Source organism: Cervus elaphus, chromosome 20 (assembly GCF_910594005.1).
Source record: "Cervus elaphus chromosome 20, mCerEla1.1, whole genome shotgun sequence".
Classification (NCBI taxonomy): domain Eukaryota; kingdom Metazoa; phylum Chordata; class Mammalia; order Artiodactyla; family Cervidae; genus Cervus; species Cervus elaphus.
In genome coordinates this window covers 81,255,371-81,270,753 of record NC_057834.1, presented here as the reverse complement: position 1 = coordinate 81,270,753, position 15,383 = coordinate 81,255,371, and the positions used below count along the sequence as shown (strand labels likewise).

Below are 15,383 nucleotides of genomic sequence, written 5' to 3'. Positions count from 1 at the left end.
ATCGTCACCCTGCTTATTTAACTTATATGCAGAGTACATCATGAGAAACGCTGGACTGGAGGAAGCACAAGCTGGAATCAAGTTTGCCGGGAGAAATATCAATAACCTCAGATATGCAGATGACACCACCCTTATGGCAGAAAGTGAAGAGGAACTAAAGAGCCTCTTGATGAAAGTGAAAGAAGAGAGTGAAAAAGTTGGCTTAAAACTCAACATTCAGAAAACTAAGATCATGGGGCATCTGGTCCCATCACTTCATGGGAAATAGATGGGGAGACAGTGGAAACAGTGGCTGACTTTATTTTTCTGGGCTCCAAAATCACTGCAGATGGTGATTGCAGCCATGAAATTAAAAGATGCTTACTCCTTGGAAGGAAAGTTATGACCAACCTAGACAGCATATTAAAAAGCAGAGACATTACTTTGCCAACAAAGGTCCATCTAGTCAAGGCTATGGTTTTTCCAGTTGTCATGTATGGATGTGAGAGTTGAACTATAAAGAAAGCTGAGCGCCAAAGAATTGATGCTTTTGAACTGTGGTGTTGGAGAAGACTCTTGAGGGTCCCTTGGACTGCAAGGAGATCCACCCAGTCCATCCTAAAGGAGATCAGTCCTGGGTGTTCATTGGAGGGACTGACGCTGAAGCTGAAACTCCAATACTTTGGCCACCTGATGCGAAGAGCTAACTCATTGGAAAAGACCCTGATGCTGGGAAAGATTGAGGGCAGGAGGAGAAGGGGTCGACGGAGGATGAGATGGTTGGATGGCATCACCAACTCAATGGACATGGGTTTGGGTGGATTCTGGGAGTTGGTGACGGACAGGGAGGCCTGGCATGCTGCAGTTCATGGGGTCACAAAGAGTCAGACACGACTGAGCGACTGAACTGAGCTGAACTGAATGATGAAGTGGTCATAATGTTTCATGTTAAGAACATGTGGAAAGGACAACTTAAGAAATTCAAAATGCAGTATAGAAAGTGAAGCACCGTATTAGAATGATATCCATCTAAATGTTGTTAAAAAAAAAAAAAGTTATTTTAACAGGATTCACAACAGTCTCCAGTGAAGCTGAATTATAAAGTGACATGTCTAGAGCAGACGGGGGGATATACCCTCAGCATGAATTAAGGGAAACCCTTAGTTTGAACTGTTCTATCAGTCATGCAACTAAACATAAATCCACCGGGGAAGCAGTGCACAGCAGATCTCTGCACTGAACACACTGAAAGATGCTCCTCTTAATTGGAAAGATACTGCAAAATTCATAAATTAGTCATCTAGGACAGCTTCTGCTAATTCACCTCCTTAAACTATAACACCACACCAATAAAGTCAAACTCAATCCGTATTTATACTGTCTGCAGGCTTCCTCCAAGGTGTCTAAGACCAGAAAATCTAAAACCCAGTATCAAGTGTTTTTAAGAATATTTTTACACCTTTTGAATAGATACATCAAAAAGTTCTCTTTGACAAGTTATTTTTAATAACTCAAAAGATACAATCAGCTGGCTTCAGCAGTCTCTTAAAGTCAAGTTAATAATCAACTTCTCTCTATTTGGTTAAAAATGGTCTATATGATAGAAAGGAAGTGACCAAGAACACCACTGCCTGATAGTCTGGGAATAAATCCTGCTTTCTGCACTATGTCTCACCTAGCCACTGATACCTACTTTGGCCACATTTCTTTAATCATTTTTCCAAGAAAAATCAATTGAGGAAAACAACATAAGAATCACTGGGAAACAGTCATATGATTCATCCAATTAAGTCTCACATTTTTAAAAGGACACGTGGCCAGTAGTTTATTGTAAGTAGTTTATTGTAGGAGGGTCACTGGACAAGCTTTGAGCTCCGCCTCTCAGGACTCTCATCACTCTTACAGGAACTGCCCAAGATGGGGAGCACAGCTGACAGCTCAGGAAAGAGATTCAGGGTGAAACTGGATCAGCCCCTGCAGACTGACTACAAGACAGCTCTCAGGATAGGAGATCCTGTGCTGCTGCTGCTGCTAAGTCACTTCAGCCGCGTCTGACTCTGTGTGACCCCATGGATGACAGCCCACCAGGCTCCTCTGTCCCTGGGATTCTCCAGGCAAGCATACTGGAGTGGGTTGCCATTTCCTTCTCCAAGAAGATCCTGTGAGGCAATAAGATAAGGCTGCTGGCCACAGAACTAGCTATTGATGGGTCTCTGGAAGCAGCCTGACAGTGCTGGCTTGGGGCTGTTCGTTTTAGAGGCAAGAGGACAGGACGCATTTACTCGTGAAAGATTCTAAACAGATAGCCTGCTGAAAAAAAGCATGAGAAGCTTTGTTTTATACGGATGTCCCTCTATTATATTACCAAAACACCTTAAAATCAAGTTACAGGAAATATGGGCAAATGAACTATGAAGCTCTCTTTTTAATAAAACCACTCCAAATTTACACTGCTACTAGGACCTTGATTCCTGACCTGTTAGCTAATTGAGGAGCCATGACAGATTATCTCTGCAACCCTAGCCCTAGTTCATAAAACACTGAATGCTTGAGGTGTGGAAACTGTGCACCAGAGGTTTGTTGAATGAATGACAAAATCTCCAGAGCCTCAAGTCAAATACTTTGCATTTACATATGGTATGCTCTTAAATTCTTAAGAGCATGTCATAAAACAATTCTACGTAATGAGATGTTAACTTTTGCCAAACGATCTCCAGAGAAAATGAGTTATTAATCACAATTCTCCTTTGAAGAGCATTAATATATTTAACAAATGATCCACTTCAGTATTCTTGCCTGGAAAATCCCATGGACAGAGGAGCCTAGAAGGCTACAGTCCATAGGATCTCAAAGAGTCAGACATGACTGAAGGGCTGGGCATGAGTGCGTATGCAAAAGCAAGCATACCAAGCATTTTAACCCACAATATGTCATTTAACAAATACAAACTCACTTTTGTTTTGTTTTGTTTTGTTTCAAAAAGCCTAATCACCTTATCATGGAGAAAAAAACTTAAACAGGAAACACCTGTGCATTTACCCTAAACCCAACAATCTTGAGTTGCACCAAAGAGATCCACAAATGTTCCTGGTCCAATCACAGCAGACCCACAGTTTTCTGAGCCAAAGCCCTTGGCAGGCAAATGTTAAATCCTCAAACAGACTAGCTGAGTGGTTTCATTTGGGTTTCCTGTGCACGAGGGTGTTTTTCACTCTTACCACAGAGATGATAAAGGCAAGAAATGAAATTACCATTGCGTTACCTATTTCAATGTCGCTGTCAATATTCAGTGTCTCATTAGAAGGAAACATGGTCCCTTTCTTGTAATGCTGCTTACAGACTTTTAAAGCAATCCTGTTGTCTTCGCTTTCTCCATAACCAAGGGTCCCCAGAGATAAGTTCCTTAGCCGATGAAACTATTAAAAAAAGTTAAATAAAAATACTTATGAGCCTAACAAGTTTCATCAGAAGTTACAGCACATGGAACATACATTTAACTTTTTTTCATTTGTTTATCTCATATTCCTCAACAGAACTCCCCAAAAGTAAAATACCACAAGGTAATTTTCTTGGGTTGAGTAAAAACACACTGCCCCACAGTACCTGAAACTAAAGTAAACATGTGGACAGAGGCTCCCAACTACTCAGCGCCAAAGACAAGGTCCTGCCTATCCTCTGACCTCCTAACCCACTATGGGCCTCTGGCTCCACCTACCACCTCCCAAGCCCTGTGAGCTTCCAGGCAGTTCCTGGAACTCTCAAGGCACACTCCCGCCTGGGGCCTTTGATGTGGCCTTTGCCTAGAAGCCCAGGTTATCTATCTGCAAGGTTCACTTCAGACCTTGATGCGAATATTATTGCCTCCAGGAGGCCTGTCCTTATCACCCAGTGAAAATTATAAACATCTATCTCTGGTATACAGGCATCAACAGGCAGTCCAGTCTCCTCCCCTGCTTTATTCCAGTTATCATTTTCCACATATCTCTGAGGACCTAAGCCATCCACACCCACAGCTTACATTAACACAGCTTTCCCATCTGCCTATCTGCACTAACAGGGTTTTGCTGGCCCCCATCTCACCAAAGAACTGGTGCTTTTAAATTGTGGTCTTGAAAAAAAAAAAAAAAAAAAAAAAATTGTGGTCTTGGAGAAGACTCTTGAGAGTCGCTTGGACAACACGGAGATCAAACCAGTCAATCCTAAAGGAAAGCAACCCTGAATATTCACTGGAAGGACTGATGCTGAAACTGAAGCTTCAGTACTTTGGCCACCTGATGTGAAGAGCCAACTCACTGGAAAAGCCCCTGATGCTGAGAAAGATTGAGGGCAGGAGGAGAAGGGGGTGACAAAGGATGAGATGGTGTCACCGACTCAATGGACAAGAATTTGAGCAAACTCCAGGAGATAGGTGAAGGGCAGGGAAGCCTGGTGTGCTGCAGTCCATGGGGTTGCAAAGAGTCAGGTACAACTTAGCAACTGAACAGCAACTGTCTTTATTAACATGGATTTATTATTCCAGGAAACTTTTCCCCAGGAACTTAAAAACAATAACTGTATTGTTTATTTCAGAAACATTGAAAAACCTCAAACAAATGACCTATTTGAAGATTCAGTCTAACAACTTCCAAGACTTTGAATACCTCCCCAAACTCTCACAGGGGTTTGGGGATATAGGATTGCTATATCCACCAATCCTAAACTATTATATGATGACCTTTACCCAATTCTTATCAAGCTCCCCTCACACTGAAAGATCTGCCTTAAACCAGACCTCAAAATCTGTATCTGGAGCTTGCACTCTGCACCCTACGGAAAATAGTCAAGGGAGCACCTCTGTTACTACTGTTAGCAGTGAATTTAGTTTTGTTCTCAATATGTTTTGTTTTGTTTGTTTTTGGTGGGGTGGTATTTTCAAGGAATCAGCATTTAGTACTATTTTACTTCTTTTCATTTGCCTGGCTCTCGCCTCTAGAATTAAGTTCTATAAGGACAGGGGTTTTGTCTCTTTTATTCATGATGTATCCCCAGTGTGTTGAATAGTATCTGGTACATAATAGGTACCAAAATATTTACGGACTGAGTAAATGGATGAATGAGTGAATGAACAAGAAAGAATAAGTATTTCTCTCCTTTAAATACTTTCTTCAGGCCTACCAATTTGGTTTCTCAATACTGTCTAGATACGTCATATCCTACTCCATATTCTTAGGGTTCAGATAGGCTTACTAATGCTAAAACACCAAAATTGAGGCTTGGAATCTTAGATTTGGTCTCTCAGTCCTCAAACCTTCTGAGAATATAAGCCTGTTTTTAGCTATTTGGCTATTTGATCTGGGACAAAGTAATCTCCCAATAGAAGTGGGTAGGAAGGGATAAATACAAATATAAATCTTAAAAAACAAAAATTTAAATTGGCAAAATCTATTGTATGGAAATGTAGCTACAGAAATAGCAATAAACACTTTTTGGCAGACTACGCAAAATTTAAATCAGAATATGTTACATATCTTAATATGTCATATATACCAGAATATACATATAATTTTTTTTTTGCTAAGACAGCAGGTCAAGGTCAAGGTCAGGTATCAATATATTCTTCAAGTTTAAGTATTAATAATTTGCAACAAAAGACTTGCCTGATTAATAGCAAAAAAGATGCTGTCATATGTGTCCTCTTGGGTATACACACTGCAGCTGTAATCATCTTCATCTGAACCAGAATATCCTTTCAAAAACAGGTGCTTAAAAGCAGCAGTGTTTTCTTCTTTGAAAGCAACGACCAGCTGGTTACTTAAACCAAAACGAACAAGCTAGGAAAGAATATCAAATAGAAATATATGTATTTTACCATTTTCCAGGGATGGCAAATGCCTTCTTACTATCATTAACCCTCACCTATAAATATCAGCAAGAAAAATCTCACTGCTTTGGTTTTTGTTAATCACATCAATGTCAAAAGACAAGAATTCTTCCCCCTAGAAACAACCTCATCAAGCTACATTAGCAACTTGAAGTAGCATAAAATTAGAAGTGACCACTCCCAATGACTAATACCCTTACTGGACTTTAATGACAGAGGAGAAGAGAAAGGAGAAATTCAAAGTTAAGCCTGAATCCATTTTTCTTTTTTTTTTAAATAGATATGCTATTTATTTCTTTTTAAAATTTTTATTGAATATAATTGATTTACAATGTTGTAATAGTTTCAGATGTACAGCAAAGTGATTCAATTACACATCTATGTAAATATATACAGTATTTTTTATATTCTCTTCCATTATAGGTTATCACAAGATATTGAGTATATTTTCCTATGACATACAGTAGGTCCTTGGTTATCTAATTTGAATCCATTTTTCTTATACTTGCATTTCAAATTAATGGTTTTCAAAATTGATGTACATCTGACCCTTGAACAATATAGGGATTAATCTAAGTATGATTTATAGTCCAGCCTGAGGGTTCAAGGACTCAACCAACTGTGGATCATGGGCTGTGTAGCACTGTTGTATTTACTACTGAAATATATCTCTGTCTATGTAAAGGTGAATCTGTGTGGTTCAAGCCTGCTATGTTCAACCATACTTAGTAAACCACTAATTCTCATGCTTTACTGTTTGATAGTCAAATCTAAATGATCTGACGTTTAAACATTGCAAATATTTTTAAAAATCTTAAGCGTTTTGCATGTGACTTTTTAAAAACATTTTTGAAAGTGGCCGATATAATACTTCCTCCGGCTAAGAGGTAATTGTCATCAAAGGAATTCAATTTCTCTAGCTCTGCAAGAACTCACATAAGATTTACACCTAAGAGTTCCTGCCTCCAAGATCTACAGCATCAAAGCACCACACAGAATAACAGGGCTCACTCTACCTCCGTGACGTCAAACACACTCATGGTCACCAAGCACCCATCTTCTTGTGACAGAACTTCTACTTATTCCCCTTAAACTGTATCATCGCACAGGATTAGATGCCAAAGGCTCTCTCCAACAGGATTGAGTGTATTCTTTCTGCCTTAAAGTTTTCCTCTTAGAATCTAATAAGGAGGGGAAATTAGTAGGCACTAAATGTTTACCGCCAAACCCAAGACATTCCACACACAAACAGCCTCTGTCTCCACTCACACTCAAATGGACACTCTCACACTCTCCTGCACACTGGCTCTCACACTTCCATAAGTACTATCTCACATACCCTGTTTCATACATACAGTCTCACAAGTGCTCTGCTTCTCTTTCTCTCTCATGCACACACACAGACACACACATGTAACTGTAGAAGTCACACCTTTATAAACCCAGGCCCACACACTCTTCCCTATCTCCCCACTTTATCTCCTCATCTGCTTTCTAAGACAGTGAGAGTCCAGAAAATTTGCCCCAAACCTTCACCCTGCTAAAGTCACCAAAACAATTTGGGACTCTGCTGTCATGTGAAACCAGCAAATTCAACAAGATGACCTTGATATTTGTGTTACCTGCTGTCACTACATGGTTTAATTACTAGACCTTTCCAATGAACAGATGCTAATTTGCACACGCAAACTTACATACTCTTTTTAGTGATTTATGTTTTTTAGTTTTCAAATTTTGTCTGACTTTTTTAAAAGGCTAAATGATGTAAAATAGTTACCACTTTTCATCAAGTATCATTCTCCAGGCACTGTACTAACTGCTTTACCTGCAATATCTCATTTACTAACACAACCACCCTATGAAAATGCTACTTCTGTTAACCCCACTTTACATATATGTAAAAACTGAGATTTAGTCTCATCACACTGCCCATGTCACCAAACTAGAATGAAAGCCACGTCTAACTCCAAAGTCACTTCTGTTGCGCTGCGTGATTTTCATCTGAAGAAAATTCTGATTTTGGGCCTCCCTTTCGAGGAAAGAATCTAGGTGTTAACTTTCCAGAACTGCAACTGTTGTTGAAGAATGTACACAGATGACACTCTTTAGCATCTGAGCCTCACCAGATCACATTCCTCAAATATCAAGTCAAAAGATTGAGCAATTGCTAAACCCAGCTGTTCTAAGGAAGATAGATAAGAAGTCCCACGACATCCAACCTGTGCTGAAAATCAAGCAACCAAAGGCTAAAGTTCTTTCAAGCACGTGATGTCTATCAATGGTGCCTGCAAGGAAATGCTAGAAAAGGAAAGCTAAAAAAGTAAACCAGGGGACCAATATACACATGACTGGGGGTTTTATAACCTACTGATACACAAATGAATGGGCTTCCCAGGTGGTGCTAGTGGTAAAGAATCCACCTGCCAGTGAAGGAGTCACAGGAGACTCAGGTTCCATCCCTGGGTCAGGAAGATCCCCTGGAGTAGGGAATGGCAACCCACTCCAGTATTCTTGCCTGGAGAATTCCATGGAAAATTCCTGGTGGGTACAGTGCATGGGAGTCACAAAGAGTTGGACACAACTCAGCACACACACACATGCACATATATTCAGGAACTGGAATAGTGGCCATCACAATGTCAGAGTCAAGTACTGAGTCTGTCCATCGCATTTTATACACTTGCAACCTGAAGTTGGGTACTTTTTCCAGGTGGAAACAGCTAGAAGTGTGACAGCAAGTCTGTTTGACTCACCTGTTAGTTCTCTTGACCACTTGGCCATACAACCTCTCAAACTGAAAAGCTGCCAACTTAACTCTAGAAGAGGGGACATGAGAGTCCCTCTTCCCACACTCATAGTTAGGCTAAAGAAACCCAAAAAGTAAATGGGGAGTCAATAACCTGATGAACACAGCAGCATTCAATGTGCTAATATTTTCAGCTACCATCTTATTTCCCTGGAGTAGGAAATGGCAACCTACCTCAGTATTCCTGCCTGGAGAATCTCATGGACAGAAGAGCCTGGCGGGCTATAGTCCATGGGGTTGCAAAGAGTCAGACACGACTGAGCAATTAACACCAACACCACCTTATTTAGATTCAAAGCACATTACCTCAACTTTGGGAATGAGAGAATATGGAGGTTTAACCTCTGCTTGGACCCACCCCCATCTGGCATCAAGAACAAGAAATTCCCTCCATACTGTTGTTCATAGAACAAGTCAAGATCCACATGTATAGCCTCAAACCAGGTCCAGGTAGGATTCCCCAAGCATCTCAGTAGAGAGAAACCCTGGGGAGGAGATCCTGAGGTCCCCTTCCTACTATGGCAGAATGAAACATATGCTACAGAGCAAGAGTGAAGAGATGATGGAGGGCTGGTCCGCTACAGAGCAAGGGTGAAGAGATGATGAAGGACTGGTCAAATGATTTTATTTTTAAGAAAGGAATGACAAAAATATTCATTCTAGACCCACTAACTAGACTTTAAGATTTGCTGAGACTATAAGACAGAAAAATAATCACACATTAAGTGCAGCCTGGCAAAGATTGTGAATTTAAAACCTGATTATGAAATCAATGGAGGAGAAAATATTCTGTGCCAGGTAAAAACAAGATACCACTCTAATAATATACGAAGAATACAGGAAGAAAAGAGCAGATCCAGCAAAAGAATGTAGACACTTCTCTCGAGATTATAAATTACTGCAGAATGCAGAGTAGGAATGTCTTTTAAAAGATGTTTCTTTCCCATCAACCTTGACAAAACACCACCCATTCCATTAGACTTGAGAATGGAGTGCTAAAAGAGACAAAAAACAGAGGAGGAGGGAAAAGTGGGATTTGAAGGAAAGAAAGATATTCGAGAATTCCATTCCAATTATATATCACCCAAGTAGCAAAATTTATTAGAATGACCCAACAGTGGAATACAGGTTTAACCACCTCAGTTTTATTATGGGAGGTAGGGTAGACCCACCCAAAAAGTAAATGATCGAGTCCCAGAAATATTTTATTAAAAGGGAAAGTAGTGATGTAGCCAGCACGGGGTACTAGTGAACCAAGAAAAACCACACGTTGAGTGATCAGGCAAGGCTGGTAGGGGAGGTGGACTTCAAATAGCAGCTGAAAGATGAGGGAGAAAAGAGCCCGTCTGTTCTTGGAGGAAAAACAAGGCAGGAGCCAGAATCATTGAGTGGGTCCATCTGGCTGGGACATGGGGAAGAAACAGGAGATGAAAACCTGTTGGAAAGGCAAGTTGAAGGAGACTATGGAAATCTGTGAATTCCAGGCCACAGAGTCAAAATTTAGTTCTATGGGAAATACAGTTCCATAGGAGTTTTTGAGAAGAAGAGATACCATAAAAGCATTCTAAGAAAAATTAATCTAACATGAGTATTGAATGGACTGGTAAGTTTGGAGATAAGAAAGGTAGGCATAAGATGAATTCCAGAAGCAGCCTAGTTAACTTACGTGTACTTCTCAAGTGCAAACTCTGAGGATCTACATGGGGAAAGAAACAATATGAGAAAAACAGTGCAGACTAGAGCCAGACTACCAGGGTTCCAACCCTGACTCTGCCTCTTCCTGGCTGAATGTATGCGTGCTAAGTTGCTTCAGTCATGTCCAACTCTTTGCAACCCCATGGACTGTAGCCCACCAGGTTCCTCTGTCCATGGGATTCTCCAGGCAAGAATACTGAAGTGGGTTGTAGTTACTTACTCCAGGGTATCTTCCTGACCCAGGGGTTGAACCTACATCTCTTACGTCTCCTGCATTGGCAGGAGGATTCTTCACCACTAGCGCCATCTGGGAAGCCCCTCCTGGCTGAATGGCCACATGCAAATTACTCAACTCTCTTTGGCTCGGTATTCTCTTCTATTCAAAGGGAGTAAAAATTGAACCTACCTCATGGAGTCCAGTGAGGCCGAAATGAGCTAACACACATAAAGCACTTACTGTGCCTAGCACATGGAACTGCTAGGTTATGTGTGAGCTGTCAGCAGGGGTAACACATTCACAGCTATATTCCCAAGACAGTGCAGAGCATATGAGGTGCTTCACACATATCAATATTTTAAATTAACTAACAAGGTAAGAGTCTATGCTGGAGACAAGATAGTGAATATGGCAAAACATATGGAGATGCAGTTTTGAAGGATGAATCCATGCAATTTAGTAGCTATCAGGACCAAAATGGTAAGTCAAAGAAGGTGATGATCTTTTATGCCCAGATGAGTTAGAATATTAATAATATTAATAGATCAAAAACTTGAAAGCTAGTTTGGCAAGAGAAGTAATTGGGGGAAAATTAAAATTAACCAAATGGCAAAAGGGGACATTATTTCTTCTTCTAACTAATACTAACGATGCACTGCTTTATAGGCTGCCAAAATTAAAACTTTAAAACCAAGAATTAAGATGAAAAAAAATTTTTAAGAAGAAAAATCTAAGCATGTACATTTAAGAGTGACCCTGCCTCTCATCTTTGTTTCTTTGGAAGTAGCTTGCTTACCCTAAAATGTGATGAGCTGGTGCGGCATGTCGTGTAGTAACAAGATCTCTTTATGAACAAAGAATAAAGATGCAACGTTAGTTACGGCAGGAACCGCCTCTCTCATTTCTAAAGCATTTGGAGCTATTTTTAGGAAGCTATTTATTTTTGTGTTCCAGAAATCCCATCTTTAAAAACACTTTTACAGTGATGACAGAATGATTATTTGCCCACGGAGCCTAATATTCCAAATCAGTACTGTTTTTTAAAGGACACACGTTTCAAATGTAATTACATATGGAGAAGCCTCCCTAAAACTGGTTCAGGCCCAAAAACTAGGTGACAACTTGGGTGACTGTTGTTATATTGATAATAAAATACTTAACAATATCAATTTAGGCGAAATGTCCCAATGCAGCCTTTATACACTCCTGATACACTCCTAAGTGCCTCAGCAAACACTCCCCCACCTTACCCAGGCCTACCTGGGGAGGTAGGCGGGGAGTGGGTAAGGTTGGGGAGTGTTTACTCAAGCATTTAGCTACTGATGAAAAGAAAACTTAGCATTAGCATTCTGTAAACCCAAAATCAAAATGGTTCAAAGTGCAGACTTCAAAAGTATATTTAAATAAGATATATCTGAAGAAAGATGAAAGATTTCAAGAACACAGATCACTTTGGACCAGGCAGCCTTCACCAGCCTTGTGCCTCATTCAGCTATAGAAACCCTACCCACTTCAGATCTAACACTATCTCTATTTACAGAACCCGTGAGAGATGACCTCAGAGTCCCTCACTAAAACAAAGTCATCATCTAAACTGAACTTCAACCTACCACCTGCCCTCCAGAGTCAACATAATTTTAGAGATTTACGAACATGAGTGTGTGGCCTTTTCAGGACAAAAGTCAAGTGGCAGAACATGGAAAAACAGTCTCAACTTGGAGTAAGAACAAAAAACAAATGAACTGATAATATCATTTACCTGTGTGGTGACCATGACTATCTTCAAAATCTGCAAACCCATTTTCCACGGAATCTGTTGTCTGGCTCGGAATTTTTCACAAGGGTTCATGAAGTAAAACCTCAGGTCTTCTCTCAGACATTCTTCTTTCACCTCAGAATCAAGATGAGCCATTGCATCTCTGCCAAAGAAGGTCAATTTTTAAATACACTGAACAGCCTGAAATCTCCTGAAGAATACTTTCCATTCACATGTTTTACCATTCCTTAAAGCAAAACTCTCTCCAACCAGTGAAATCCTTTTCACTTTAGAAATCTGACAATGATTCAGGATCCTCTATCACTTGCCATTACATATAGCTATCCATCTTGTTCCAAATGGCCACTATCAAAATTATAAAAATAGGATTTTATTTGCAAGACGTGTCAATTCCAACATCTTAATATACACCATTCACATGTTACTAGAGTATTAACAAAAACTAAACCGATACTTTCATGATATTCTAGGTTTGAAATCCCAGAAATTTAGCACAGACTACTAGAATTAAGAGATGGCTGGATGGCATCACCAACTCGATGGACATGAGTCTGAGTAAACTCCTGGAGTTGGGGATGGACAGGGAGGCCTGGCGTGCTGCAATTCACGGGGTCACAAAGAGTAGGACACGACTGAGTGACTGAACTGAACTGAACTGAACTGAACTAGAATTAAATTGTTATGGAAATAGAGAATCTCTGTTTTGTAACTCTGTTCTGAAAAGACTGTGTATCTTTAATGATATATCAGTGATTATGGGGGTTCCCAGATGGCACAGTGGAAAGAATCTGCTTGCCATGGCAGGAGGTGCAAGAAATGCAGCTTCAATCTCTGGGTCAGAAAGATCTGCATACTTGGAGTAGGAAATGGCAACCCATTCCAATATTCTTGCCTGGAAAATTCCATGGAAAGAGAAGCCTGGTGGGCTACAGTGCATGGGGTCACAAAGAGTCAGACATGACTGAACCATGGAGCCTCAGTGATTATAAGATTCCAAACTATAAATCATTTTAAAGTTAAAATATCATCTCTCTATTTATGCCTAGTCAGATATTTCTGGCATCTCATACATTAGAAAAATTTTGCTTTTACTATTTCAAGGACTCTGAACTCAGAAATGGGCACATGACTGAACCTAGGCCAGAAAGAACCAATGAGATGTGGACACAGGACTGTAATTATAACCAATGGAAGAGATGTGGTCTTTCCACTAAGAAGTCCCTAAAGTGGGCTATGCAAAACATCCATTGGGAGAACAGAAAACATTAGTACTTATATTTTATTCTTCATCTTAAAAACAAGAAAATTGAGCTCTACTGACAATATATAAAATAACAGTGGCAATATAGTAGCATATATTTTATTAATATAAACAAATATATACACATTGGGGATATGTGCTTAACTTTTACTGTTGAATGCATAATCAGCAAAGTCTGGGGATCACAGACCAAAAGCATAGACTGAGTCTAGAATTCCTAGAAGCCATTTTAACCATCTCTCCTTGAAGCCATCATAGGAGAGCTTGCCAAGGAGTGGAGCTAACAAAGAACAGACAAGATTGCCTAATGACAATGTTTGAGTTCCGGGAGCCAGCAGTGTCTGAACCCATCATTCCAAGACTTTCAAACTGAGCCAACAAATTTGGGATTTAGGCCTGTTTAAGTCATGTATGGATGTGAGAGTTGGACTGGGAAGAAAGCTGAGCACCGAAAAATTGATGCTTTTGAACTATGGTGTTGGAGAAGACTCTTGAGAGTCCCTTGGACTGCAAGGAGATCCAACCAGTCCATCCAAAAGGAGATCAGTCCTGGATGTTCACTGGAAGGACTGATGCTGATACTAAAACTCCAGTACTTTGGCCACCTCATGCGAAGAGTTGACTCATTGGAAAAGACCCTCTTGCTGGGACGGATTGGGGGCAGGAGGAGAAGGGGACAACAGAGGATGAGATGGTTGGATGGCATCACCGACTCGATGGACATGGGTTTGAGTAGACTCCAGGAGTTGGCGATGGACAGGGAGGCCTGGCGTGCTGCGACTCATGGGGTCGTAAAGAATCGGAAACAACTGAGCGACTGAGCTGAACTGACTCAAGTTCAATTTCTGTTTCTTGAAACAAGAAATGTCTTGATGTCAAGTTTAATAAACAAATTCTATTAAGTTTAGCCATCATTCAAGCTGCTCATTTCTCAGAAACTTTTTATAATTGGGGGTCATTCTTGGGGATCTTTTCACCTGAAATATTGTAATGATACTTTATATTGACTTATGACTTATGTAGCTTGACTAACAAATTTAAAAGAAGCTTAAAAAAAAGAGATGCTCCAAAAAAAGACTATTTTAAGAGTTATTTTAAGACTTTTTAAGGCTTATATTCAGTTGCTAGTGATTTTCTATTTTTAAGTTGATTTTTAGACCTCCTATTTCCAGAATTAATTGGCCAGGTTATTTTGCTGGAAAGAAGAGGGGAAGAAGGAAGGAAGTTGGGGAGGGAGGGGTGGAGGGAAGGAGAGAGGAAGACTGAGAGGAGGGCAGGGACCCATACTGAGAAATGAGGGTCACAACCCAATCCTTCGAGCCTCGTGCCTGGGTGACCCAGGCACTGGGTCAAACCAAACTGTCAGCTTGCTTGGTTCAGGGGACTTCAGACTGGAATTGCCCTGCCTTTCTTGGCAGACACATGTAGACCTCCCTAGATGCTCATCCTGGAACTTGGGGAGCTCCAACAAACAGCTTATAAAACACATGAACCAACAGGTACTAAAACATACCAGGTCCACAAGGAAACCAAGTAGCATGAAACAGTCATCTTAGAAACAGCAGAAACACAGCCAAGCATATCAGAATCAGACACAGGCTAAAAAACAACCATGCTTACCACATTTAAAAACACATGGGTTAAAATGTCTGTAAGAAAAACTTGGGAAAAATGAAAAAAAAACTTTTAGAAATGAAAAATCATTGACCAAAATGAGTCTCATTTCATAAGTATAAGAAGACTTTTTAAATGTGTTTTCCCTGCACCTGCTAGAGTTACCTCCTGATT

The 15,383-nt window shown here is 40.2% G+C and overlaps 1 protein-coding gene across 5 annotated transcripts in view; it reads right to left on the bottom strand.

The window, feature by feature from the left end:
* The window catches only part of MCOLN2 (mucolipin TRP cation channel 2), a 61,072-nt gene that overhangs the window by 32,214 nt on the left and 13,475 nt on the right, over positions 1-15,383 (bottom strand). For all 5 annotated transcript variants that reach the window (XM_043878044.1, XM_043878048.1, XM_043878046.1 and 2 more), the window contains exons 2-4: positions 12,317-12,476; positions 5,616-5,789; positions 3,242-3,395 (exon numbers count right to left, since the gene is read on the bottom strand). In XM_043878044.1, the coding sequence (XP_043733979.1) occupies positions 3,242-3,395; positions 5,616-5,789; positions 12,317-12,476 (488 nt within the window). The remainder of the gene's footprint in view (positions 1-3,241; positions 3,396-5,615; positions 5,790-12,316; positions 12,477-15,383) is intronic.